Source organism: Falco naumanni, chromosome 7 (assembly GCF_017639655.2).
Source record: "Falco naumanni isolate bFalNau1 chromosome 7, bFalNau1.pat, whole genome shotgun sequence".
NCBI classification, from domain to species: domain Eukaryota; kingdom Metazoa; phylum Chordata; class Aves; order Falconiformes; family Falconidae; genus Falco; species Falco naumanni.
In genome coordinates, this window is record NC_054060.1 from 51737799 (window position 1) to 51763175 (window position 25377).

Sequence of the window (25377 nt, forward strand, 5' to 3'; positions counted from 1 at the left end):
TGCGTACTCCAGACTCCCAGCTCTTGCACCGAGGAGCTACCCTGAGCTCCAAGCCAGGGCCACCTAGTTGTGAATTGCATGCAGGAGACCTGGGCCTGCTATTCCTGCTAGCATCAGAGAGGAGGCAAGGTGTGGAAACTTCAGCCTCTGCAGGAGCTACAGCCAGCTGCCTCCCTCACCACCCAATGTCCACCCCACGCACCCCTCTGCCTGGCCTGCAAGGGGATGCTGCCTGGCTCAGTACACAGTGGGGTCAGGGCTCCTCTGCCTGGGCTGAGAGCCAGAAGACCCTTAGCCCAGTCCCAACGTGCTGAAAGAAAACATAATGTGGAATAAATGTTCATTTATGCTTTTGCAGGAGGTGGAGAATATAGGTTTGTGCTACAACACATAGCACGGAGCTGGTGGTGCCTCCTGAATGACAGCTAGACACCTCCTGGTGTGCACAGGCAAGGCACCTTTGAAAAACAGAAACAACCATGAAAATCAGTAAGCAGGCCTTCAAATACAGGGTGGTGGAAAACATCCTTGCTTCCCAAAGCAGCCAGCCCCAGATTTTCTGGCAAACACTCCGTACAAAACACTTGTCGTTATATTCCTAGTTCCTGAACTGGTGGGGTTTTAACCCACTTTGTTTTTAAGGTGTTTCCCAACCTCAGGAGCACCACTTCTGCAGATCCTGCTGTCCAATTTAACATCAGCTTCTGGAGGGCTGCCAACTTATTTTGCCTGAAATGGCCTGTAAAGGCTGGCTGCTGAGAAGTCAGAAGGCTGGCATTCTGCATGGGGATTTTGTTAGTTATGTCAAAGATAAGGGGAAGAAGGCGGGGGAGGAGGACAAGTCTTCTGGCAGTATCACTGACCACTGTTGGAAGCAGAGGCAGAAGCAAGCTCTTTGTAGTTCTTCTGACTTGCTTACAGAATGACTGCCCTGCCAGGGAAGGGAGAAGGCCTCCCACAGTACCTTGTGTTGACCCTAGAAACAGGAAGCTTGGCCAAAGAATTGCTAATTTTGTAAAAAAAAAAAAAAAAATTATTCTCCTATTTTTAATTAAGTCTTGCAGAACTCCAGAGATGACAGCTACTGCTTCTCCCTCGGCCCCAAAACTGGTTACCTTGGTAATACAAGGAAATTAGCTCAGTTTGCCAGTTTACTCTTGACAAATCCACATTGGCTGTCACTTGTCCCTGCGTTTTCTCCTTTCATCATTGAACTTGCATCTAAAGACAACAGCCTTAGCAGACCTCTCTCTGCCCATCTACAAACAATCCAGCCTGTGACTACTATAGAAGCAGAAAACCTCCCTTTGGGACTGCAATTGCCTCCCCTTTGTTGTACAATAAATGAGTTGGCTCCTTATTAATTGCAAGAGATTTACATGTGATTGAGTGAAAGGACATAGTGATGAGAGAACTGGTCATATCTGCTTGACTGGAATGGTGTGTGGCCTCTGATGAGCACCACCTCCCTGTAGCCTAGGAGAAAGCATGTTTTACAATAGCAGCAGCCTCCCAGCATAGCTTGTTACTTGTCATCTCTGAGGATTAAAAGGTTTTGGACAATAGCTAGAAGATATTATTTCAGGCTCCCATGTAGCAAGGCCTGACTTGCAGAAGTACGAAGGCTGCCATGTGAAAGGGGGCGAGGGGGTGTGAGGTGCAGTGCCTGTCTTCTCTCCCTGGTTTAGGGAGACTGCTATGAGATCCCACTTGGCTGTGGGTCCCACCTTCTGTAGTCGCCTCTACTCCCCTGCTAAGTTACGCAGCCTTTCTGAGCAGCCTGGGCAGATTCGGGCAGCTGTCATAAAACCACAGAGAAGCACTCTGGGGCATATTTTAATTCAGCCTGTAGGATTACACACAGGAAAGAAACATCCAGGGACTGCCGATCCCAACTGAAGACTGATGTGTGACTCTGCAAGCAGGAGAGTCCCCTTCCCTCTCCTAGGGCGCTGCATAGCTAACAGAATACTATGTGGAAGAGAGTAAGTTTTGGAAATCAACATTCAACAAAAAACCACCACAAGACACTGGAGCAAAAGTTAACTATTTTATTACAAAACCAAAATCAAACAGATGCCTTTCAGTCTAACGAACAATGCCACAGGCAGAAATGTGCTGAGGCAGGGTAAGTTCAGCATTAACTCAGGCCATGGAAAGCTGTGCTTTCACACAGATGAATCCCACCATAATGCAGTTCCCTTCAACCCACTATGCCCTCGGAGGATCAGCAAAAAAGGAAAGATTTTTGCTTCTGGCAGGAAGAGCAGATAACTTGCACTGTGGAGCCCTGGTTCTCTTCTCTGTCCCAGCTGTTTTCAGCTGTCATTCAAAGTAGAGCTGGAGAGGCCCAGGAGGATTTGAAGAATGAGGAGAGACATGCCCAGGGTCTGCTTCCAGGCACAATGCTGACACTCCCCATGCCCCAGCTTCAGTAGGATGCTACTGATGCAAGGCAGAGCAGAAGAATGCTTGCCACCGCCAGATAAGGACGTTTGGCCTAGCAGCCAGGTGGACTAGCCAGTTATCTAGCAATAAAAGCAACAAGGGAAGAGGGGAGCTGAAGCACGGCTCTCTTCTGATGAGTAGACTGTTTGGACAGCTCATAGAATGGGTTATATGAATCGGGACCAGTACTAGCTGCACGATCTTCCAACATACAACCCCAGAACAATTAACCTAACCCCTATCCAGCCGTTACACGATTGTGCTGGTTGGGTCGTGCATGCTGATGTACAACTGTTGCCACAAGCTGCTCAGAGGCCTGTGCAAACCCAGCAAATCAGGATAAGGGGATTTGAACTTGTCTTGTGGAAGTAAAGGAGAAAGCAATATAATGCTTGGACCCCAATCCATCCATAGTCAGCTCTAGCACCGCAAGGTGAACACCAACCAATACCAAAGTTAACATCAACAGCCACCCTTTGTTTGGCTTCCTTGAAGAACTGATGCAATTTTAATTGCAAACTACGTGTGAATGCAGGCCTTTTGGAGGGGAAGGATGAGAAAAAGGAGGTCTGCAGAAGGATTTATGTGACAGGCAGGAGTGTTGGCTGGCTGGTTTACTGACATTTCCAGAAGAAAAGATGCTGTGACTTTAGCAGTTCTGCACTACCCCCACAATCTTGGGCATTGCCTAGCTCCAGTGGCTGGCTGACAGAACTCCTATAGGCATCCAACTGGCTGTTTTTGCTGGATGCAGCCATACATTTAAACAAAACAAAAAACCCAAACCAAACATCAACTCAGCAGCCAGAGCTTTTAATTCCTAAAACTAAAAAAAGAGAAGGTGTCACATTTTTTTTTTATACAGTTGGATTCATTCTTTACTCCTACAATAGGATTAATGAGTGACCAGGACATTTCTAACTATACTCTAACCCAAATCATTTCAACACACAAAAGATGTGCCCTGGGCATTTAAAAAGAGAAGATGCAATCAAGATGGCAGCTTGCAGGCCAAAAAACACATACATTGTATGTGGGAAACCAGGAAGATGCAGCAGTAGGATCTGCTCTTGCTAAAGAAATCATTTCTTTATATTATGGTGGTGTGATGTATACTTCAGAGATTACCAGAGGTGTTTTCAACCATGCCAAATGCTTTATTTGGCTCCAAACTACTTCCCAGAGGAAGAGTTATTACTACTCTTAGAACAGTTATTTACAGAAGGATTTTTTGGTTTGTTTTTTTCTTTTTTTTTAAACTTCCCATTTTGTCAACAAGGCACTGACTGACTGCATCAGGTCACTCCTGCTGTGATGTATCTTGGGCTGTTGTCATGATGACATGCCACAGATTGAAGGAGCTGTGTTGCAGCATCTCTTACCAAAGCAACAAAGCCTCAAGGGACAAGCCCAGTCTCTACTGTAACGCAATGCTGTTACAAGCAATTGCAAGTGTGGTGTCACATTAGCATGGCATGTCATCATCTCTGACTACGGGTTCTTGGTCTGGAGACAAGTGGCACAAGGATCGCCAGGTCTGAACTGGAACGCTGCTCTGAACATTTCCTGCGAACAGGCAAGTGCTGTCAGTGGTTGGAAATGCACAAAGCAAGACAGTGTGTGTGTGTCCCATCACACTCCACCCAAATCTAGGATTGCTGGTATGGGTGTCCCTGCCCTACTGCTGACTTTACAATTGTATCTGAGATTAAGTAAAAACCAACTTTAGAAAAACTGCTGGTGGTTGAAACAGCTACTGTGGCTTCCAAGAACACCAGGCTCCCCAGTCCAAGCCTTCACTGTCGCTGTATCACTGGAGCGTGATTAACAGAGGAGGTACCGACAACAGCGAGGTGGATACCCTAAGCTAGGCAGGCACACCACTGTGCAGGAGAGCAGCCACCAAAGACAAGAACAGTCACTGCAGACAGACCTTCACCAGTGAGCATAGCCCAAGCCGTGGTGTTGAAACATAAGTAAACCAGACTCTTAGGGACCAGCAGCGTGATTGTGTCTTTCTGCACTGACAAATATGTTCTTTGCTCCTCAGCAAAGCAACAGGCAGGCTAATGCTGCTTTTAGCAGGCTTCTCTATTTTTATTGTTGTACAACATATTAGATGGACACTTTGTCAGAGAGGAAGATGCAAGACTTTACTCTGCTGACTCTACTAGGCCTACAGCTCCCATGTCCTTCCTATAGCATTAGATTCCCAAGGCATGGCACATTTTTGCTAAGCACGTCTTCTGAGCCTGAATAGTAATGCATTTGCAATTCATTTCTGCCCAACCTGCAACAGGTGCAGAAACTACTCTCATATGTCCTTAATCCAACCCTTTTCTATCCCTGCTTTAAGCAGCTTTGCAGTGTACCAATACTTTGGTGAAATCTGTACTCTCTCAAAAGCCCAATTGCCTGTGAGTTGCACAGGGCTTTACAGTAAGAAAAGAAGGGGTACAACTGCTTTCAAGGAGCAGCTGGTATCTGGGGCACTCTGTACACGTCTGCAAGTAAAGTCATGCTGATATACTTCTTTTTTGCATGGGGGGTGTTAAGGTTTGCAGCTGAATGGTTTGGTGGCAGAAATGAATGCATTACTGTAATCCATTAAAAGCAAAGTGTCCCTCTAACCCTAACAGCCTTCAAAAGCAAAGGAAGGAACAGAACAGTGACTCCAACCCCTGTACAAGACAACTGTACAATTTACATATATATTTATATACAGTATATAAAATTCTCTTTCTTTGAGTCCCAGTGAACTCAATTTTACGTTCATCAGTAGCTGTTCCAATTTTAAAAAGTCACGGTCTTGCTTCCACCCACTCTCCAAAGTATTAGGTAATGGCATTGAAAAGCAATTAAAAACAAACCCAAACCCAATTATTAAAAAGTGCAAACATTCTGGGTGCCACTTCTGCTGCGTTGGATGTTGCTGATGCTGCAGGACTGCTCACAAGCAGCAAGATGTCTGTCCGTCTGTCGCTGGATCTTTCTTTCCTTTGGGTCGGCTCCTGCCTTTCCTTCCTGACTTCTACTGCTACACCAGGCGACCTACTGAAAGGGTGGAGTGGGCAAGGAAGAAAAAAAAAACAAAACAGAAGCAGGAAAAGTGAGGAAAACAGGCAAATTAAAAAACAAAGGGCACCTAACTGATAAAGATACAGTACAGCCTCTGCTGCAGCTTTGGGCCCAGAAGGCTGAGATCCTAGAGTAAGCTGTGAGGCTGAAAACAACCAGGGGCTAATGAGACAGCCTTGCTGAAAAAAGTGTTGCATGAGTCACACAGAGCCCTAGGGATTGACGTATTTTTAAACATAAACCACCACTTTCCTCTCCCTCCCCCTCCTTGGAAATGGGGAAACAACTGGTCTGACATGTCTCCCTCTGCTCTTCCGCCTGCCACAGCTGATGCAGAAGTCCGTTGCTGCCAGGCTGCCCTGCCACCATCTCCCCCGTGAGCCACTGCCTCCCCCCCTTGCATCAAGGCAAGCAGCCCTCGATGGAGGCAGGCGTGCAGGGCAAGGGCAAGCCACCTCTGCAACAGCGTAATCCAGCCATCTCCCTGCCCAGCAGACCTTAGAGCCCTGCCTGCACCAGGCACTGCAAAGCTACCGAATCTGCAGCAGAGACACAGCACACTTGGAGCTGGGGGTCCCAGGACCCTGCTGAGCTAACAGTGTCCCAGTGGATGGTGCAAGGGTGCTGCTGGTGTTTCAGATAGATGCACACACACACCCACGCTTGTTTCTTCAGAGAGCTTTTGTTAAGTCCTTCATCAAAGGTTCTTAAAGAATCAAAGTCCTTAGGGGATCAGAGCGACAGCTCTGTGGGCTAATTACAGGTGAAAACATATGGAAGAGAAGGCAGAAATATGGATTTGGTTTTCAGAAAGGAGAAAGGTTACCAGACAGGCCTCACTGGGACTGTTGCTAATCGTTGTGCCCTGCCACAGGGGGTGAATAGTGTCAAGTGCAAAATCATTCCAGACAGTCATATTTGAAAGTGACCGTACAGCTCTGCAAGAGGCGCTCACAGGGCTCAGTGACGAGCTCGGAAGAACAGCGGATCGACTTAAACGTCTATACATGCAATGCAGTGCCTAAGTGGGGAGCGGGGATGACCTGTCCTACACTGAGCACTCTGAGTGACTAGGAAAGAGGTTGAAGCCACAGTACACGATTATTCGAATGCCTCCATTCGGCTTTTAGAAGCAGACAAAAATCAAAGACATGCTCAGAACTGAGGACACATCAGGAAACATCACTACATCAAGGTATAAGGCTTAGTGATCTTTATCTTCAGTTCTCTGTTCAGCCCATCTCATCAGGACCAGATAAGGTACCCAGAAAGGTAAGAATAGCAAGAAGTGTGGGAAGACTTCTGTCATTAAGCAAATACATAACCCAGGTCTTTTCAGCATGGAAAAGAGTCCACCCAGACATATGTTGGAGATCTATAGAACAATGAGTGGCAAGAGGAAGACAGACAGGGGAGAACTGCTCAGTTTCTCGGAGTCTAAAATGAGAAGCACCCAATGAAACCATGAGGCAGCAGGTCTAAAAGCAAAACAAATAAAAGTTGTCCTTCATGCCTGATGAAAGGGTGTGATTCACTGCCATAAAATACAGAGGAGAGCAGACCTCCACAGAGAAGAGTCTTCACGGGAACTTGTCTATTGAGTAATGTAATGTAAACGTAACAAATTACCTATATTATTGCTTGCTAGAAGCAGGGAGAATAGCATAGGAGGGTGTTCCTCCTATAGCTGATGTATCCTATTCTAATTCCTTAACAATGTAATGTCTGCCCCAGCTAAAGACACAGTGCTGGATGTTGAGATGATGCAGCAGAGCTGCATGTTATTATATTCAAACCTCTTATGAACAACTTTGGTTTCCAGGTGTTTCTATATTGCTATTTGTGAACATAGGAGAGCAGGGGAGAACGAATTTTGGGACATACGGCTATCACAGAAAAAAAGGAAACATTTTGACAAAATACTCACTGAAAGGGTTAAGGCCTTGTCTTTTTCCACTGGGGAAACTGCTCAGGCTACCTGTAAAATCCAAGAACCACATTAAATGCAATAAATGCCGTGGCATGACAAAGGAGCCTCACCACTGTCTGCTGCCAGGAGGCAGGTTCAAAGGAGCTCCTCTGAGCATGCACACAGCAAGTCCTGCCAGCACTCCTTAAGATTCACACACAAGAGTCAGATTAATGTGCTTGAGATGAAAGATGTTAAATACCTGGTGCTGTAGTAGCGGAACGTCATGAAATCCAGAGGTTTGGTGTGGGAAGAAGCAACAATTACAAGGTTAAATTAAACTGTGGAAGAAGGGAGAAGACAGGAAGGATGCAAGTCATGCCACAAGGTTTCCCAAAACATTTTCTGCTAACAGCAAGCGCAGTAATATCATGTAGAAAGGGGGCAGCCAGGAAAGAGTGAAGATGTAGGCAATACAGATAGCTCAAGTTTACTAAATCTTTAGCTTGGACCAATCAAACGGGTACCTAAAATCAAAGACCTGAATTTTTACCTGGCAGAAGGGCAGGGACAGATTGCGGAGCTGTGACTGCATCATTAGACACAGGCACACGCACCCTACACCAGATGGAGCTCATGACAAGGGCTCTCACCTCAACAATAAACCTGTTCCTACCATGCACTGGATCCAGACAGCTCAGGGATCACAGAAGCCCTCGAAAGCGTGTCACATTTCCTGCTAGCTGCTTGGTCTGATTTCAGATGAGGGATTAGCTGGAAATGGGAACTCCTGCTCCCAGCCAGAAGCAGTAAGCCTGTTGCCACAGCCTCCATTCCAGCCCAGCCCACGACTTATCTTTGATTTGTGCATGCATCTGACCCAATTGCACAGCTTGCTTTGCGCTTCAAGTACTTTGCACACCTGCAGCTAAAGCACGCTTTGCTCTGTGCAGGAGCAAGATGAGCTCAGAGAGCGGGGGTGAGACTGGGGAAGCCCCGGAGGACAGAAGGCTGGGCTGCAGGACAGAAGCAGAACCCATGGGCAGGAAAATAGAAGGGGGAAGAAAGGTGGTAGTGGTGAGTTTGAAATGGGTCACAAAGCACAACCTGATGGCTTTAGAGATCATTAATAAGAGAAACGGTATAAACATGGTAAGTTATTTCAAGGCTCCCAAACGCCAGCCTCGTATCGGCCATCTGCCCTGGCAAGATCAGAGGAACCGTTGTTCAGTTATTTCTACACCCGTGTATAAAAAGCAGAGCTCCGTTGCCAAGAGGCAGATTCCTCCACAGCTAATTGGCACTCTCCTGGGGGGTGGCAATAAAAAGCCGGGGCCTTTACGAGCCACGGCATCCTCTGGCCAGCTGGAGCCATGGAAGCCGAGCGCACAGCCGGGATAAGCCAGAAGGCAGCTGAAAAAAAACCCTCTTGCACCCAGTGCAGTGAAGCCTACAGTGCATTGCTGGGAATGAGACCTGTCTGTCTTTGGAAAGAGGCAGGGAGCTCCAGGTAAGGTGATACAAAAGGCAGAGAGCATCTCTGAAATGGCAGGGATGCTCTAGGCTGGGCAGGGCATGCCTTTCCAGCAGCCTGGCAGGGCTCTGTGCCTCCCATACATCCATGCTGGGAAACTACCTTGAAGCTCACCACCTGTCACCCCAAAGGTAGAGAGTATTACCTTCAGCTGGCTGCCTTTAGTATAAACACAGGCCAGCCACATATACCTACAGAAGACAACCCCCTGCCAAAACAACACTTCACTGAGCACAAAGTTGACATGAAAGAGAGGAAGGAATATGGCAGATGGTGACAGTGGGTTACTAACATATACCTGGGTATTACAGGGTAATATCCCATTATTCAGTAAGTTTCATAATGCAGAGTATTTGCGCAGCCTTACAAGTACACTGTTTTGGGTAACAAGTCTAGCCACACTGGATTAGGCCAGGTGTCTTTCAAAAGGAAAAGCCCCAAGGAAACCCCAGCAGCTTTTTATAGGTAAAAATGATCTTTCAGACTTATGGAGCAAAGTTCTCACCTTTGACAGGGGAGGAACATGCTACCACAAACCTTATCTTGTGTTCTCAACACAATACTGATGTCCTGATTCATACTAACCATCAGTAACTTTCCTCAAGATTAAAGCTGTCAAACTACAGCTCCTCTACTGAGCTCCAAAGGGGAATATCTGAACAAGGCAAAGGAAAACAAGCACTGCACCAGCAGTACTCGTTTACATTCTAATCCAATTGGAACTAGATGTACTCTGAATTTCGTTTTTCTTCAGTTGTTACATGGTTACAGTTTTCACATAGCCTCTCAGACTGCTGTCAGCTTCCTACCCTCATCAGTCCAGGGGCCTTTCCCAGATGACTGCTCCTTGCTACCTGCTCCCACACAGCTGCTTGCACAGCATTGATATAAAGCATCCTCATTCCCAGAAGCCTCCCAAGCATGCAGAGAATCAGTTACTTCTGTGATACCAATAAGGGTCCCAAACATCACAGAATTGAATCGGCTGTTTAGATTGTCCATTATTTTCCCTTCTTTCTGATATATTTGCTCAGCTCCAGTAGAAAGTGACATGCTGTTTAATTACACACACACACTTTTTAATTAAGACATTTTGATCCTGTTTCTCGGACTGTCCTCTCGGTAGCTGGCTGTTGGCACAGACAGTGGCTGGGCTCCACCCCAGAAGCGCTCATGGCCTGTGAAGCACGCCCAACACCTACCATCTGGCAAGCTCTTGGATGGCAAAGCAATCACGGGATCTGAACAGACAGAAGGAAACTTCCCGTAAGCTGGCAAAGGGACATTTCTTCACTGCTTAATCCCTTAGCTCCTCTCTGGGCAGGCACAAAATGCTGACTTCGTCTTCTGAATTTGGAAGAATATAGAGGTAAAACTCAGCTCCAGCATTTTGCAGCCAGAACAACTAGTATAAGCCTTGCTCAGCTCTGCAGTTCTCTTCTCTGTACCCCAATTAATCTTCGGTCCAGTAACTTTCCAGCAAAGCTTCACTATGCATGTCTATCTCCTCTCAAGGACCCTGCCTTCTGACTAATGCAGAGCGCTAAATTAGTTCTTCGATCACAGATGGTTCCCCCCTTAACTCAGGCTGTGCAGACTGCACTGACGAATGCTAACTTTTAACAGGCTGTAAATCAGCCTGTTTTCCTTCCACAATTCCTCAAACACACAATCCTAGACCAAATGATGGCAAAGACTGTTTCTGGCATACTCCAAACTACAGGCCCTCCCTGCCTGTTCTGTCCCAGTTTAAGAAACCATTTGCAAGCTCCTGCAAGCCCTCAGAGGCTGGCTCTATGTGGCTGCTCCACCTTGAGATCCAGGAATAGCATTTTTTCCATTCAAGCTGCCCCTGACAGAAACACATCTGGTTTAAGCAGAGGGGCAAGAGTTGTGCAAAGTGGCCACCAGACCTAGCAGATTTCCCAGCAACTTTCTGGGTCATCATATGGATGGAAAAGTGGAAGGGTTGCTGGCAGACTGGACAGCTATTTTCCTCACCGAAGAACCACTGGCTGGCAGCACCACATATTAGGTTATCACAGGCATCGCAAGCCTGTTGAGGAGGGAAAGACAGACAGAACTATGCATCTCAGACAGATTTGATCCTAAGCTGGAAAGAACTCAGATTCAGGTTTGTCCTTATGAATATCCCAGCTGAATCCTCCCACATAAATCTTATTTATTTAGACTATCTAGTGCCCAAGAGGCATATAACAGTGCTGATTTATCTGTGCCCTGTGCTTCCTTCAAGCAACACTATTTCTATGCTTGGATAGAACCGGCCACACACACAAAAATAATAAAAAACCAACCCAAAAGCGAAACAATGACAAAAATGCAGAAGCCTTAGCATTTGTTTCCCTCAGCATCCCAAACTCTATAGGATTTGTATTAGGTTTTATTTTCAAAATAATGACAGGTGTTCAGTTTGCCTAACAGAAGGCACACTCCCCTGGAATGATAACCCACTTCCTTTTAGTCCTTATGCTGATGGATACCCAAGCAGGATTTAGAACATCTGAGACAAGTTCATTTGTAATGAAGTCCAACCCTTCCTCATCAATCCAGACCAGAAAAACCTTTCCAACAAAGCTTTTGTTGAAACAGAAACATTTCCATTGAAGTTTTGGTTTCATCTGACTGGCAGTTTACAACTGAAACTACATCATCAAAAAGGTTCCCAACTAGCTCTTGGCTTGGACCCACAGTGACCTCAACCCTAGCAGATGTTTGGAAGCCATGGTACAGAGAAAGAAACAGAGAGCGACGCATGGACTAGTTCATTGACTGCATGTACCTATGATCAGGATAAGGGAAAGTTGGAGAAGGGGTAAGCTACCGGTTATTTCTTAATTTAGAAGTTCTTGTGAGTAGAAAGCAGAGCAAACGTAATCTACCACATCACAAATTCATGACTTCTTAAAAAAGATCCACCACAAACTTGCTTACTGCACCTCTAGAGTATTCTCCCCCAGTTCTTTCCTACAGTTAGTACCTACTCCCTGCGCTGCCCCTTCTGCTGCTTTTTAGCCCTTACCATCCTTTAGCCCCCCTTGGTCCTCCTTCCACATAACTTATCCATTTATCTTTGATCCTCAAGGCCTATCAGGCCTTTGGTAGGTATGTAGAGCTGTATGATGAAACAAGGTCAAAGCCCCTTTTTGCTCACAGTCTTGTCCATGGAAGAAACTGTAAAAGGTCAAGGCTGTGTTCTCAGTAGATCGTTGCCCAATCAGGCACTCACAAGAATGTCTCACTGCTTTCTTTCCCCTTCACACAGGCTCAAAGATTCACGTTTTCTTCCTTCTCTCCTTTTTTTTCCCCCCCTTCCATAAACTATGTTTTGAATAGTCAGTTGGCCAAGGCAGCAGATTCTGGAGAGTCTTATTCCAGGCCAAATAGCAATAAAACTCATTTGGCATGTTCATCTTATTGGGAAGGTAATAAAATTAAGGAACAGGGTTGCTATTTTGGTAAGTCATTCCTCAGTAAGGTTCTGATGACTAAGAAAAAAACTTCCATTGAGCAAGGGAAGCTGAATGCTTCTCACAGCTGAACGAGTAATGCAACAGGCTTGTTATGATAACTGAGATGTTTGTAAAGCACCAAGAAAAGGCAACTTCCCAACAGTCAAATGTACTGACCCCTTTCCTCTTCATGCTAAACATGAGGAAAGAACTAAGGAAAGGTTAAGCCTGGAGAAAGAAAGCTACTCACCCTTCCCAACTGGCATGATGGTTATAACAAGAGCTGCCCGCACAGCCAAAACACCTGCACAGGAAATTAGCCCCCTGGAATGTCCCTCTTTGCCTTCTCCTGCCAAGCAAGTCTGCCCACAGTCAAGAATGACTGATAATTATTGAATTTGGGTTGAACAGTTTCAATTCATAAAATTTCCAAAAATATCAATTTGGTTGAGGTCCCAACAGAAGATGAGGTGAAGATGAAAGAGGAAGAAAAAGAAGGAAGGTGGGTTGGTTGCTCAGGCACTAAACAAAGCAAAATACATTATTCATATGCCCTACTTCTCCCCCAGTTTTAAAGTGTAATTTAACTCTGAAGAAGGGCAACAGTACAGCCCTGCGCTGTCTTTCTGAGTTCTGCCTTCTGCATCATCCACTTTCCTTCACGCTGGATATAGCAATGAAAATAAATATTATTTCTGTTAGTCAACAGGGTCTCTAGAGAAGGACTGGGTTTGTGCTGGCTCATATATCATCCAGCCTACATGACTGAGACAACAGAATATTGTTCGCAGTGTATTACTCAGAAGGGACCTGAACTACAGTTTCCAAGAACTTCTACAGTACAAGCAGAGTTCTGGGCAAGGCTCATCTTTTTGCTCTGTTTCTGTATAATGCTTAGCACAAAGGTCCATGATAGGGGATGTAAGACAGCGCCGTAACAAACTACATTTGCGTGGCAGAGTATTAATCCCACTCATTTTCTCAGACAAACTGTGGCCCTTTTGAATCACCTCGGAGAAACAGATTCCCGAGTTTGCTGTAACTAAACTCCATGTCAGTCTTTTATTCTCATGCATCAGGGAAGGAAAGGTACTCACCTCCTTCCTTGCTGACTCCCAAGCACCCTTTCAGCTCCTGAAGCGAGATCGACTTGTCCTTGTTGAGGTCACAGTAGTCAGTGAAACGTCGGGCACATTTCTTGGGCTTGGCTTTCTTCTTTACGTAACGCTTGAAAGGCTTCAGCTCCCGCTTGTTAATGTCATTGCTGCTGTTGTTGTCCAGCTGGCTGAAGTACCAGTGTACCACTCGCTCCTCCAGTGTGTGGCTGGGGTCTGGCTCAGAGAACCTGGAACAGAGGAAGCACAGGCCCCCAACAAGTGGGTTCTCTCATCAACACTGTCAAGAACTTTCTGAGAAGCCAGAGCTCCTGACCGAGTCAAAACCATGCCATGCCATATTTAAAGCAGGTAAAATACACAGGTCTAACAATCTCCTCCTTTTAGCTAGTCTCTTTTGAGAGAGATGAACTTTTTCTAAAAATGTCCTTTACCATTAGCAAGTGGTGCCAAGAGATTGCTGGGGACTGATACCCTCAGTAGCTCTGGTTCTCCTCACACCAGTTGCTGAAACTCTGCCCAGTCCCAGAAGGATCCCCTTCAGAGGGCAAGAGGCAATCTCCATGGTCCTTTTGACCCTTGGACTCCCATTCAAGTTACTAGCAGGAGAGCTGTGAGTGTCAGCTGCCATGGTAACTTCTGATAGCAACATCTAGACTTCAGAAAGGGAACAAATTCATTTAATGCAAGACACATTTGTTATTTGAAAATGTCCTTGGCAAGATGCAACGTTCTTGCTGTATCTATTTTTACGATCTGAACTCCTGTGCTGTATTTTCATCATATTTAATGCTTTTTCACATGGATGATATACACACAAGAATTCCACAGCAGACAAGCACTGCAATTCCATTAAAAGCAATACTACAGAACTGGCAACTTCAGTTTGTTCCATTTCTTACTCATTGTGATATTTGAACTTTGACGATATTTGGCTCACATATTCTTTCTGTGGACAACAACAAACAGTATCAGAGAGGAGGAGAAGAGGAGGAGGAGGAAAAGCAACAGCTGAAGATCCATGAACAGAGAATGCTGCCATTCAAATGTCAAGTCATCACTGAACAGGCACTGTTATGTCACACCATTTAAACGGTGTCTGGTGCTCTGCAGCAGCAGTGGTAAAGGGGTTATTCCTCAGCAATACTGAGAAACAAGGAGGAAATTCCTTCTAAAGAAGAATTGTTTAAAAATTGCACTTAGCTAGTTCGTCTTTTCTTCATGTGATGAGTGTGCCAACAGAGAAAGCTGAAATGATGCTGAAATGAGGCTGAGACTTGAGCCTTTTTCCTCCCAAGAATAAAGCGTTTCAGTGCATGGAGATTAGTGGATAGGTAGTCAGACATGCTACACTGGCACTGGCTGCTCTGACTTATTCCAGCAGACATCTCCAGCTGCCTACATTTCTTCCCCAGCAAGGAGAGAGAGACAGTTGCATGCTGCAAGCAGCCCAATTCTGGTGTGAGTTTGGGGCATTCTAGCTGATGAGGAAATATAAGCCCAGGTACCTTATAAAATGCACTTTAAGACTCACCAACCTTGTTTCAGAAACTTGTAGGATATATAGTTAAATTGTCACTGAAAATTTCTTTGTTGGGTACTACAGAAAATTCTTTTGACCTTCTGATAGAACCAGTTTTGCCTCTAAAATGAAGCTACAGAGCCTGAAAAATAAAGCCCCCACCCTATCGCCATGGTAATTTACATTACTAGTGAAGGGGAGTCTGAAACATGCCGAAAGCAAGCACTGGAGCTTAGGTGGAGAACAGAGATCCCCATTAACCTTCTCTCATAGCTTTAACATACAATGTATACAAAGGATACAATTTAGAAAGGTAGTTCCTATCCAGAGGCATCTGGATCCTCACAGCAAGTAAACACACATGGTAGGGAGATGCAAATAAACTGCACAACATTTTTCCCAAGGTCTTACTTGAAACTAGCTCCATCATTTAATTCTTAGTTGGGAAGCAGCCTGGTGTTCAGTCACAGCATCTGGTCAACGTATAGTGGGATAATCGTTGTTGGGGAGAAAGAAGAGGTTAGGAGTAAGTCTGGCTTAGTTTTGGGAGCCAAAACACAAGGCAAGCCCCTGGAGCCACCTATGGACAAGCAAAAATTGCAAATATCTCCCCAGGAAGCTAAAGGAGTGCCCAGACTTTTTACAGCCTTGAAATTATGCAAAGACCAGGATGACATGAGAGAATAAAAACACATCCTGTGGCTTGTTTTTATGACATTTATGAACACAGCCATTGGCCTCTCTCCCTTTCGGAAATGATCTGGCCGTAATTGGAAGAGTAGCATGTTTCCAAGAGCCACAGGGAAGTTCTGTATTAGAAGGGACAATATTCTGCTTTTGCTGAGATAAAGCAATAAAACCTGAGCTTTTGCATGTGAGATTCCCCTTGTCCACACCTTGGCCTGCCCTTTGTTTCCTAAAGGCCCACAACTGGAGAGGCAGAAACGGAGAAAATAGCAGAGCATCTCAGAACCAACAGCAGAAAGACAACAGGAAACAAGCTTCTCTCTACCTGCTGAAGAGGCACTCAGAAAGCAGGAGTTAAAAGTGCCATTTTACAGAGGCACACCGAGAAGGAGCTCTCATGAGTTACCAAGAGAGGCAATATAGCTCTTTCCAGCAATTCCATAAAGAAAATCAGGGAAATCCACAGGCTAATACAAATACATTGACTCATGAGGTGGTGATACATCAATCTTTGCCATTCCAAACACGCTGAGAGCTCATGCTGAGAACTGCAGCATGCTAATGGAGCTAAAGGGAATTAGGTTAACTGCTGTGATTGTCGGAGGAGTGAAGATACAGCCATTCCTTAGTTTTTACCACTTCCTGGTGGCTGGCTTAGCAGGATTGCAGTTTCTGAGTTAGCTGCCTGCCCTTTCTGATGATCATCAAGCATCCCAGTGCAGGAAGGATCCACATCATCTCAGTGCAGCCATCTCTCCCTGACTCATAAAATTACATGATGCAGAGAAGAAGGCTGAGGTTACCATACTGTATCCAACTACCTTGGCTCTGACGGCTGCCCATGCAAGACACTTCTGCACTGTCCGTGAAACATGAACTGATGCAACTTCACAGCACTGCTAAGCCACCTAGCTTTGACGATGTGCCATGACAACAACCATACCTGCTGCGTCAGCTGCAATAAATCTGGGGGCCCTAACTGTCCTGCAAGCACCGACTTTGCAGAGGTGTTTCCCTCTATTACCTCTCCATTGCTGTTGCAAGAGAAACAAATCAGCCCTCAGATGCAAACGTCATTTGTTGGGCTGCCTCTGTACTCATTCAGACTATAAAGGAATCGGAAAAAACAAAGGAGAACAAAGCTGCCCTCTACATTTTGCTCTAACACCAGTCACACAAAAATCCACTGAATTCCATTCTCTCACTGAAGTGCTATAGCAGTTTTGTAAGGCTGAGTAAAGACAGACATTACCAAAATGCAGACAGCCTGCTCAGTCTTCTGGTGTTGACTACATTACAGCTGTACTTACTTTTCTTCCTAATTGTTCCTCTTCAGCACTCTATGGCAAAACAATCAGTCCTAAAGAATGATTGCTGGGGAAGCAAAGAGCTCTGTGCAAGCTGATTTTCCAAATCTAACCTGCTATGCTGGATTGCTTCCATATATAAACCAGCAAGTTCAGCACCATTATGCAGCATAAACCCACCCACAGTCCAACACTGAAGAGAAGCATGGTCTGTCATTAACAGCCTGGGACAGGGAACCTGCTTTCTCAGCTTCCTTATGAATTTGTTGGCATCAAGTATATAGTCTTCTCTAAGCAGGCTTTTGCTCCTCCTCCTATATAATGTGCATCAGCTCCCTCACAAGACGAAAAGAATTATTTTTAGGTGGCTTCTGCTTGGAGATATGTGGGTTAAGGTACTGTTACTTTCAACAATACTATTTTCCAGTCAAGATGCACTTCCACAGAACACCTTCACATCATCTGGTGCAACTGGGGTACAAGCAGAAAGCAAATAGGCTATGAAAAAACACAGAAATGCACTTTTGCAGCTGCACTGAATTCTGGAGCACAGAGAGAAAAATATGCCAAAATATCAATAGACAGCTTGAATATGCACTCTGCATGCAGTCTGTAATGCTTTCCAGCCTTTGAGGCCCCTTGCAAGAAAGGAGGCGTTAACTCAGTGGGAAGAAGCAGGGAAGAAGGGGAGGTATATAGGGTAAAGTATACAAAAGCAGCAAAATGTCAGACATTACTCACATACAGAACCATGTACAGTGTGCAATCACATTACGGTCCATAGAACTCTGCTGTCAAAGTGTAATATGTCTCACTAAATTTTACTAAGTGAACTGAAGTCCCTTCCTACCAAAGCTGATCCTTTGCTCCCTGAACAGTTGCATCCCACTGCACAGGCTGCATGGACCCACAGTACTGTTGCAGTGACAGAAAATCCTAATACAAAATACTGCTTTGACAGAAGGCAAGACTGCAATCTCTGAAGTACCCAGCAGGTGAGCACCTGTTTGAAGACCTTTGGAAAACCCATTCTTTTGTAATACAAACTTTATGCAGTAACAATAGCGGCTAAGGCAGAAGCATGGGAGCAAGACCAGCCTAACATCACCTAACTGGACTGCAAACAGAGACTATAAAGCAGAGGGAGCTATTCCAGGATAAAAGCACACCGATGGACAAGAAGCTGCTAGCAGAAGCAACAGTGTAGAAAAAAAAAAAAATTAGTCCAGCTTCCACTTCTAACACACAAGGTATGTTTGTGGTCAGGATGTCTACAGGAGTTAAAGTTGTAAGTTTCTATGGCTTGAAAAATATTTTGCAAGGATGTATACCTTGCTTGGTGCTGCTGACGAATGAATGGACGAGAGCAAAGCTGAAGAAATGACAGGACTGGCCCTGTGACAGTCAACACCCATGACAGCATTGACGATGTCCACCAAGGTGGCTACAGGGAGTGGTGGAAAGCGACGAGTTTAACAAACTGAGGTAAAATTCACAATTGTTCTTGCTCTCTTCCACTTCTTACTTTCCTTTCGCTGTTATTTGCAGTTGTCTATTTTAAAGGCTGTAATGGTGGAACATGGCTTGAATCAAAGAGGATTAATCTAATGGAATTGCAAAAGGATCCTGTATTTGTTTTATTATTCTCCCTTTCCTGCAGCCAAAGAATCAAGAAGTCAGCAGAAAACCTAAGCTGTGCTCAGACTAAACTAAAGGGTACTACAGACTCCAAATTCATTACAGGGAATGCATAATTCCTCTACAGTTGAAACTTAGGTTCCCATTACAGACCCAGTTTCTTCCTCTCCTCTGGATAAATTGCATATGAAACAGTATTCCAAACACAACTTTTCTGAAGATTGTGGGATAAATAATTTAGAAGGTTTAAAAATCACCTCACTTCACTCCTCATTGACTGTTCAAAAATCCTCCTCTTACATGAACTCTCCCGTATGGTTAATTAGGCTAGAATTTCCATAGGAGCACAAAGAGAAGTTGGTATCCAACTTCAATTGAAATGCAACAGGAGTTGGGCATAAACTTCCCTGAACTGTTTGAAAGTGTCAATCTTTATTAAAACATGGCTTGGCTTCAGAACACCCTGGAGATGTGCTGAGCTGTGCTTGCCTGCTTCAAACTGCTCAACTAGAGCATGAAAGGGAACCTCGGGGGCAATCTTCTGAAGTACTTTTTAGGGCTATTACATGGGGAATAATTGGCAACTTAAAATGAAGGACACAGCTGCTGTGTTACATGATAAGGGTGGCTGTTGTAAGCTGCCCTTTTAACCCTAAATTCCATCGGGCAGTAATACTTTTGCCGATAACATTACAAGCCATAGTGCACACATTTTGGAAACTAAAATTCATTTTGGAATTGGCAGGGACCAAAGAGATTTTCTTGGATCAGGGAAACACGGGCCAGGATCCCCTTTGGTCTATTTTGGTTCAGGCCCTGTGTGATATGAATATGTCCAAATTAGAAAGTGGACTAAAAAGCACTAAAGTGAAGTCTAAAATTTAAAAAGTGCTGCTCCTATTATACAGGATTTATACATGAACATTCTCAACTTTTTTCAAAAAGGATACCAAACACTGGTTTAATAAAGCAATTTCCTACAAGCTCTCTCTTAATTACTTTGAAAACATACAGTAACAAGATGTGCCTTGGAGTTATTACATAAACTTAAAATTAAGAACGAATTTTACCAGAGATTTTCTGTTTCAAAAGTCTAAATGAAGTCTACTTGGTTATTTTGCTGTAATATAAACCAGGGCCACGAGGAAGGGAAGTTCTCATCTCATTTACATTATTGTAAAGCAAGAGTAACTCAATTAAAGTCAATAGCTTTGAACTTGCTTAAACGAGACAAGACCTATAAGGGATTACAAGGTTGTTTTAAGCATGCCCAATAAAAAAAGAAAAGTCTTATCAGGTTTTACTTACATGGCCTGCAGCAATCCAAGTTGTACAGCCTCACTTTGCTGCTACTAGATTGTTTTTGTGTGTGCCAAGTATAAAGTGTGCAATTTAGCATAGCTCTATGTAGTATTTTAAATGCAGATCTTTATCATTTCTCCTCATGCTCCTTCCCCCCACGCAAAAAAAAAAAAAAAAAAAAAAAGCTAATCTTGACATCAATTGCAAAGCCACAGATAGTTCTGCAGCATAAATAGGTAAAATCTTGAAAATGAAGACACACAGCAAATGCAAAAAGTTTTCACTTGCATATCCAGATTCAGACTGAAGGCAGCAGGGTAATCTAATCTGATTTCCTATATACCGTACTCACAGAATGTGAATCAAATTACTCTTAGGACCATAACTCAGGTTTGACTAAAGCAAGCCTTTCTGAAAGGCGTCAGGCCTAAGATGAAAGCCTTAGAGGGAGGGAATCTGCCACCTCCCTCATGACTTCATTCTGCCTTAGAATTACCCTTGCTTTAAAGAAATTTTGATCACTAGTTTGTTTATATTCAGCTAATCATGTTCTTCCCTGCTACACTAAAGAGCCTGCAGAGCTTTTGTCCCTGTGGAGATACTCAGATTAGACAAAATCATCTTTCAACCTTTTTTTTTTTTTTGGTTCTTTTAATACCGTAAGGAAGGCTGAGCTCCTTAAGACTCCCATTGTTAGGCTTTTTCAGTCCTTGGCACTTTAGAAAGGCTCTTCTCTGTGTTTGGTCCTGTATTTTAATATTTATAATAAAGGACATTGTATGCCAGTACCATCTCTCTGCTGCCACGGAGAAACAAGCATACATCCCCCCCCTTCCCTAGAACTCCTGCTTGCTGCTTCTCCTGTTGATTAAAATACATGAGACAATATATGGGGCCAACTGACATGGCTTGCTGTTTGCCTGGCCTGCCCCCTGCAACAGGCATAAGCTTTGCTGGTGGTATGTTAACGATTTACCTTGGATCGTTGGATGCATTTGTTTAAATTCTAAAAAAGGCCAGGGAGGATGAAATACTGAACACTGTAAAGAACAGGAAGAGGCTACAGAGGCAACCATTGCGTATTTAAATAGAAAATCCCTTCTGCCATCGTTATGGCAAAGATGGAGAAGAGCCTGCAGTAAGTGAAGCTCGTCTCCCAAATAAGAAAACTGACATTAAGACATTAAAACTGACATGACTGACATTAAGAAAAATCAGATAGCCAGATCTCTAGCTTTCCTATTCAATCTGACCTTCTCAGCAAACCTGGGCCAGGGAGATACAGGATAAGCACTGTCATAAATCCAGTATTTTGTTAGTTGTTGAGGTTGGAAATCAATTAGCCCTATGATTAACCCTGTAGGTAAAAATATTCCTTTGTCTTGGAAAAGAGCTTTCATTTTCAGTGCCAAAGTCAAGTTAGGTCACCCAGACAGTTTCAGATATTCCTGAAGAGAGGACTGAGGACATTCCTCCCCTTGAGAAACTTGGAAAGCAGGACTCATTGCAGAGACAGCTGCCCTGCAAACTCTTATGAAATGAAAGCTGTACTGATTACATTTTTATGTAAGTACCAGAAACTCCTTGAAATGCCTTTTTTTTTTTTTCCCAAAAAATAAATGGTCCCATCATGGCATGGTGGGATGGAAAAGCTTGATGCCTGGTTTTGGGGGTATGTGCTTAGTCTAGCTGATGCACATGGAAGTTTATGCCAGAGCAGTTTCCTGAATTTAATCGTGGCTCTGGGCAGACAGAGTATTTGGGTGGTAGCAGTCTTTCACCTTACAAAGGACAGCCTGCTAAAAGATTTCTTTTTCCCCTTGCAACTGGGCTGCCGACACTGGAGCTGAAAATAAATCATCATGACGACTGTGTGAAGAGCTGGCCAGTGAAAACTTCTACTAGAAAGGCATCTATTGAAAGCTGAGAAATACACAAAGCTTGGGGAACATTAGGAAGCAAGCCTGCTGGTTTATAGAAGTGCAGTGGGGGCATACATCTCTGGTCTCTACAACATTGGTTTATATTAAGCTTTATTTTAAGAGTGATGATTACATTGGCTGGGTTTCAGTCCCAGTGCCAAAGATGCCAAATAAATATCAAATACTCTTCAGGGCTTCCTGCCACCCCTACCCATTGCATTCGAACCATGCAAATTAGATAGAATTGACATTGGAATGCTTATGGCTGGGAGAGAACGATGTATTTCCCATCCTTGGGGCGTTTTTCATCCTGTTTATATGAATACAGACATGCTAGGCATATACTGCTAATTTGATGGGTTACAGAATATTCAGCGTGCAGGCACTCAGCCGCTGGCCTGATTTGTCAGATCCAAATGTAAAGTTAAAACCATATGGGTTCACAAGCAATCCATACTGAAAACAAGGGGCACAGAGGTGCCACCCAGAAAGTTTTTTGCCATGAGTAGTTAAAGATGGCACTGCTTTCTTCTACGTTTTGAAAGAGGAAAGCAGGAGATCAGCATTACTCTCATATTGGAGCAATACCTATGGAAGTAACACATGCACAGAGGCACCTCCTTCTTCTCTGCACCTCTATGAACATGAGCACATTAGTCCTTGTGGCACCCCTGTGTGCTAAACTAGCACCGACTCCTTTTATAGTCGGGGGAATCCAGAACCATAGAAGCCTCGACTAGCCAAGGCAATACAGCGCTTCTTCTAAACCCGTCACAGTCTGTTCTCAATGGCCTGTCCTGCCTGTCCAGCATTGCAGCTGCAGTGCTAAAGGGGATTTGCTGTTATCAAGCAGAAGGGGGAGACAAGACCTCAGCTTTGCTCCAGTCCCCCAGAAACACAAACTTCTGCCCACCTCTTCCAACAGTCCTGACCTGCTGCTCTTTCCAAGAGGGATGAACAGGCAGCTGGTCAGAGGGGAGGGCTGTGAAAAACTGCTCCTCTCCTCCCCGGCAGGCTGGCTGCAGCCCCACAGCAAAACCACAGCGCTAGTACTGCCAAGAATTCGGGTTTGCATTCTTCACTCCCTGTGGTAGCCACTAGGCCACACGGTCTCCTTCAATCCATTTGCATTTTATTAGGTCTTTTAATGCACCAGGGGACAAAAGAACAAGCCACTTCCTCCCACTGAGCTCTCATTTCACACTTCAAATGGGCTATACTAACCTTTATGGCGCAGCAGCTGCCAGGGAGGAGGGGCAGGAGGGAGGCAAGGCTAGGATGACAGGACAGAGCAGCTTCTGAAGATGCAGCTTCAGCTCCTCTTCCAGCAACCCAGAGGAACCCAAATCAGCCCAGAGCAACGCTTTTCCCTGCTGCCCCACCTCAGGAGCACTCCAGCTCTGCAGCCACCCTGGCAGCATTCAGCCTGAGTGCTTTCTGGACTCACCTCCCAGCCCCAGTAGGTGCTGCTGAGTTAATAGCCTGTACCATGTCTGTAGTCAGAGCATCAAGTAAGCTGGTAATAAATTCAGCTTTCTTCCCTTCTGGGCAGCCTGCAGAAAGAAAAGACCAGGTTTAGTGCAAGTACACATAGGATTGGTCTGCCACCCCAGTTCAGCAAGGATCAGCCAGAACCTCCTTTGTTTGTTACATGGCAGCCATCATCACAGTCCCTAAGGAAAGGCAGAAGAATCCCTCAGTAGGCTTCTCTGTGTGGCAGTTTGTCCTGCAGCTTTTGTCCAGGCACAAACAGGATCACCAACAATATCTGGCAGGAATACTGTGTGGTTAGCTTTATGACCTCTCCCAGTTCTCCATCAGCATAACCACAGGGATGTGCTGGAAGTGCCCTGTAGACAGGAGTTCCCATGGTGACACTTGCAGAGAAGTTTACAAAACAGCTCATTACCTCCTGGGTCATCTTCCTCTGCAAATGTGGCTATTCTGAGGTCCTAACTGACAGCTTAAAGCTTCCCAAAGCATGGGTCAAAGCGAGGACTGCTGCTTGCACTCTCCTCTTCAGGCACGGAGAGCATTGCCTGCCAGCAGCTACCTCAATAATTCAGTTCTTTGCATGATCACACTGCACGGGAAATACATCAGTCTAAGTCAACCCGTGGTAATCACCCTCAGTCACTGCTGCCTTAAGCAGGCCAAAGCGGGCTGAAGATGAGCTTGGTAACCATTTCCATTACTTAGTGCTGAGGCTGTCTAGTTTGCCACCATCATAACCACAGACTGACAGAGCCTCCTGTCCTTAACGGTGCCAGCCTGTTATGACACAGCTGAGACGAAATTCTCCATCTCCTCACCATTATGAGGTAATCTATGCTGTTTCCTTGCTTCTTAAAGGAGAAAAATCATGCTTCATTTACTACCATATTAATCCTGTAGGCTCTAGCCTACCACAGAATGAGCATACTTAACTTCAACCCATCATCTCACATCCTATTGTCTTCTCTTGACGTGATAGAGAAGCCATCACTACATCCCTCACGTCTTCTCTTGCCCCAAACCACCATGTACAACCAATTAATCAGCTGATTAAGGCAGCAGACATCAGAAAACAGCCTCCCCCAGGAGCACACAGCAGTGTCAACACTTCCTGCTTTTCTCAGACAACCAGGGAAGCACGTGTACCCCAAACAGAGCACCAGAAACTTACTGTAATCCCTTGATGGCTGAAAGAAGCTTGCAAATTGATCTGACAAAACTCCCTCCTTTGGAGTACTACAGGCTCTGCTCTCTGCAATAGCTAACCAAGAGTCCCTTGCCTGTCTCCATATTATGTGCATTACACACACGCACACCCCTCAGCACTCGTTTGGCACATGGTCCAGAAAATGTCAGCATTGTAACGGGTAAGCTGCTATGGCAGCCAGAGTAGACCACTCACTTAAAGGAGCTTTTTGTTGCAGTAATGAGAAGGTTGAAAAACCATTTGCTAGAAGTCACGTCCCTGGGGCCTCAGCATCTCACCGTCTGCAGGAATTAGCAGCTTGCCATTTGCTATGTGCAAGCAACACTTTCCTTCCTTCTTTCTTTCTTTCTTCTGGCCACAGCCATGACACAGTTTGTGAAGAGGGTATGTGTAGGTGTGCAAGGATCTGGACTTATGTCTCCCCCACCTCAGCCTCTGCCAGGGTCTTTTCACACCAGCCAAGAAGCATACTGCCTTCAGCACAGAATGGGCAAACCTCTAAAAGAGGAATAACATATGGGGTCCCCCTTACAGAACTGAGTGCAAATTATCAGTCTCAAGTTAAAGCAGGGTTTTTTTCTTAAAATTCAGTTGTGCTAAGAAGAGCAGAAAAAATATAATCCTCTCTCACCCCCTGCAGTTCTGGCTCACCAGTGAATTTCTGCATACAAGAGTAGCTAATCAGACTAACCTCAAGTCTGCACCAAAAGATCATGCAGCACAGCACCTACCATTGCAGGCAAA

The 25377-nt window shown here is 44.9% G+C and overlaps 1 protein-coding gene across 1 annotated transcript in view; it reads right to left on the reverse strand.

The window, feature by feature from the left end:
• Window positions 1–2037: 2037 nt before the first annotated feature.
• Window positions 2038–25377, reverse strand: part of SMOC1 (SPARC related modular calcium binding 1) — a 134251-nt gene continuing 110911 nt past the window's right edge. Inside the window, 4 exon segments of the mRNA XM_040601583.1 lie at window positions 2038–5502; window positions 7454–7504; window positions 13537–13784; window positions 23380–23485. Of these exon segments, the coding sequence (XP_040457517.1) occupies window positions 5486–5502; window positions 7454–7504; window positions 13537–13784; window positions 23380–23485 (422 nt within the window). The 3' untranslated portion in view covers window positions 2038–5485.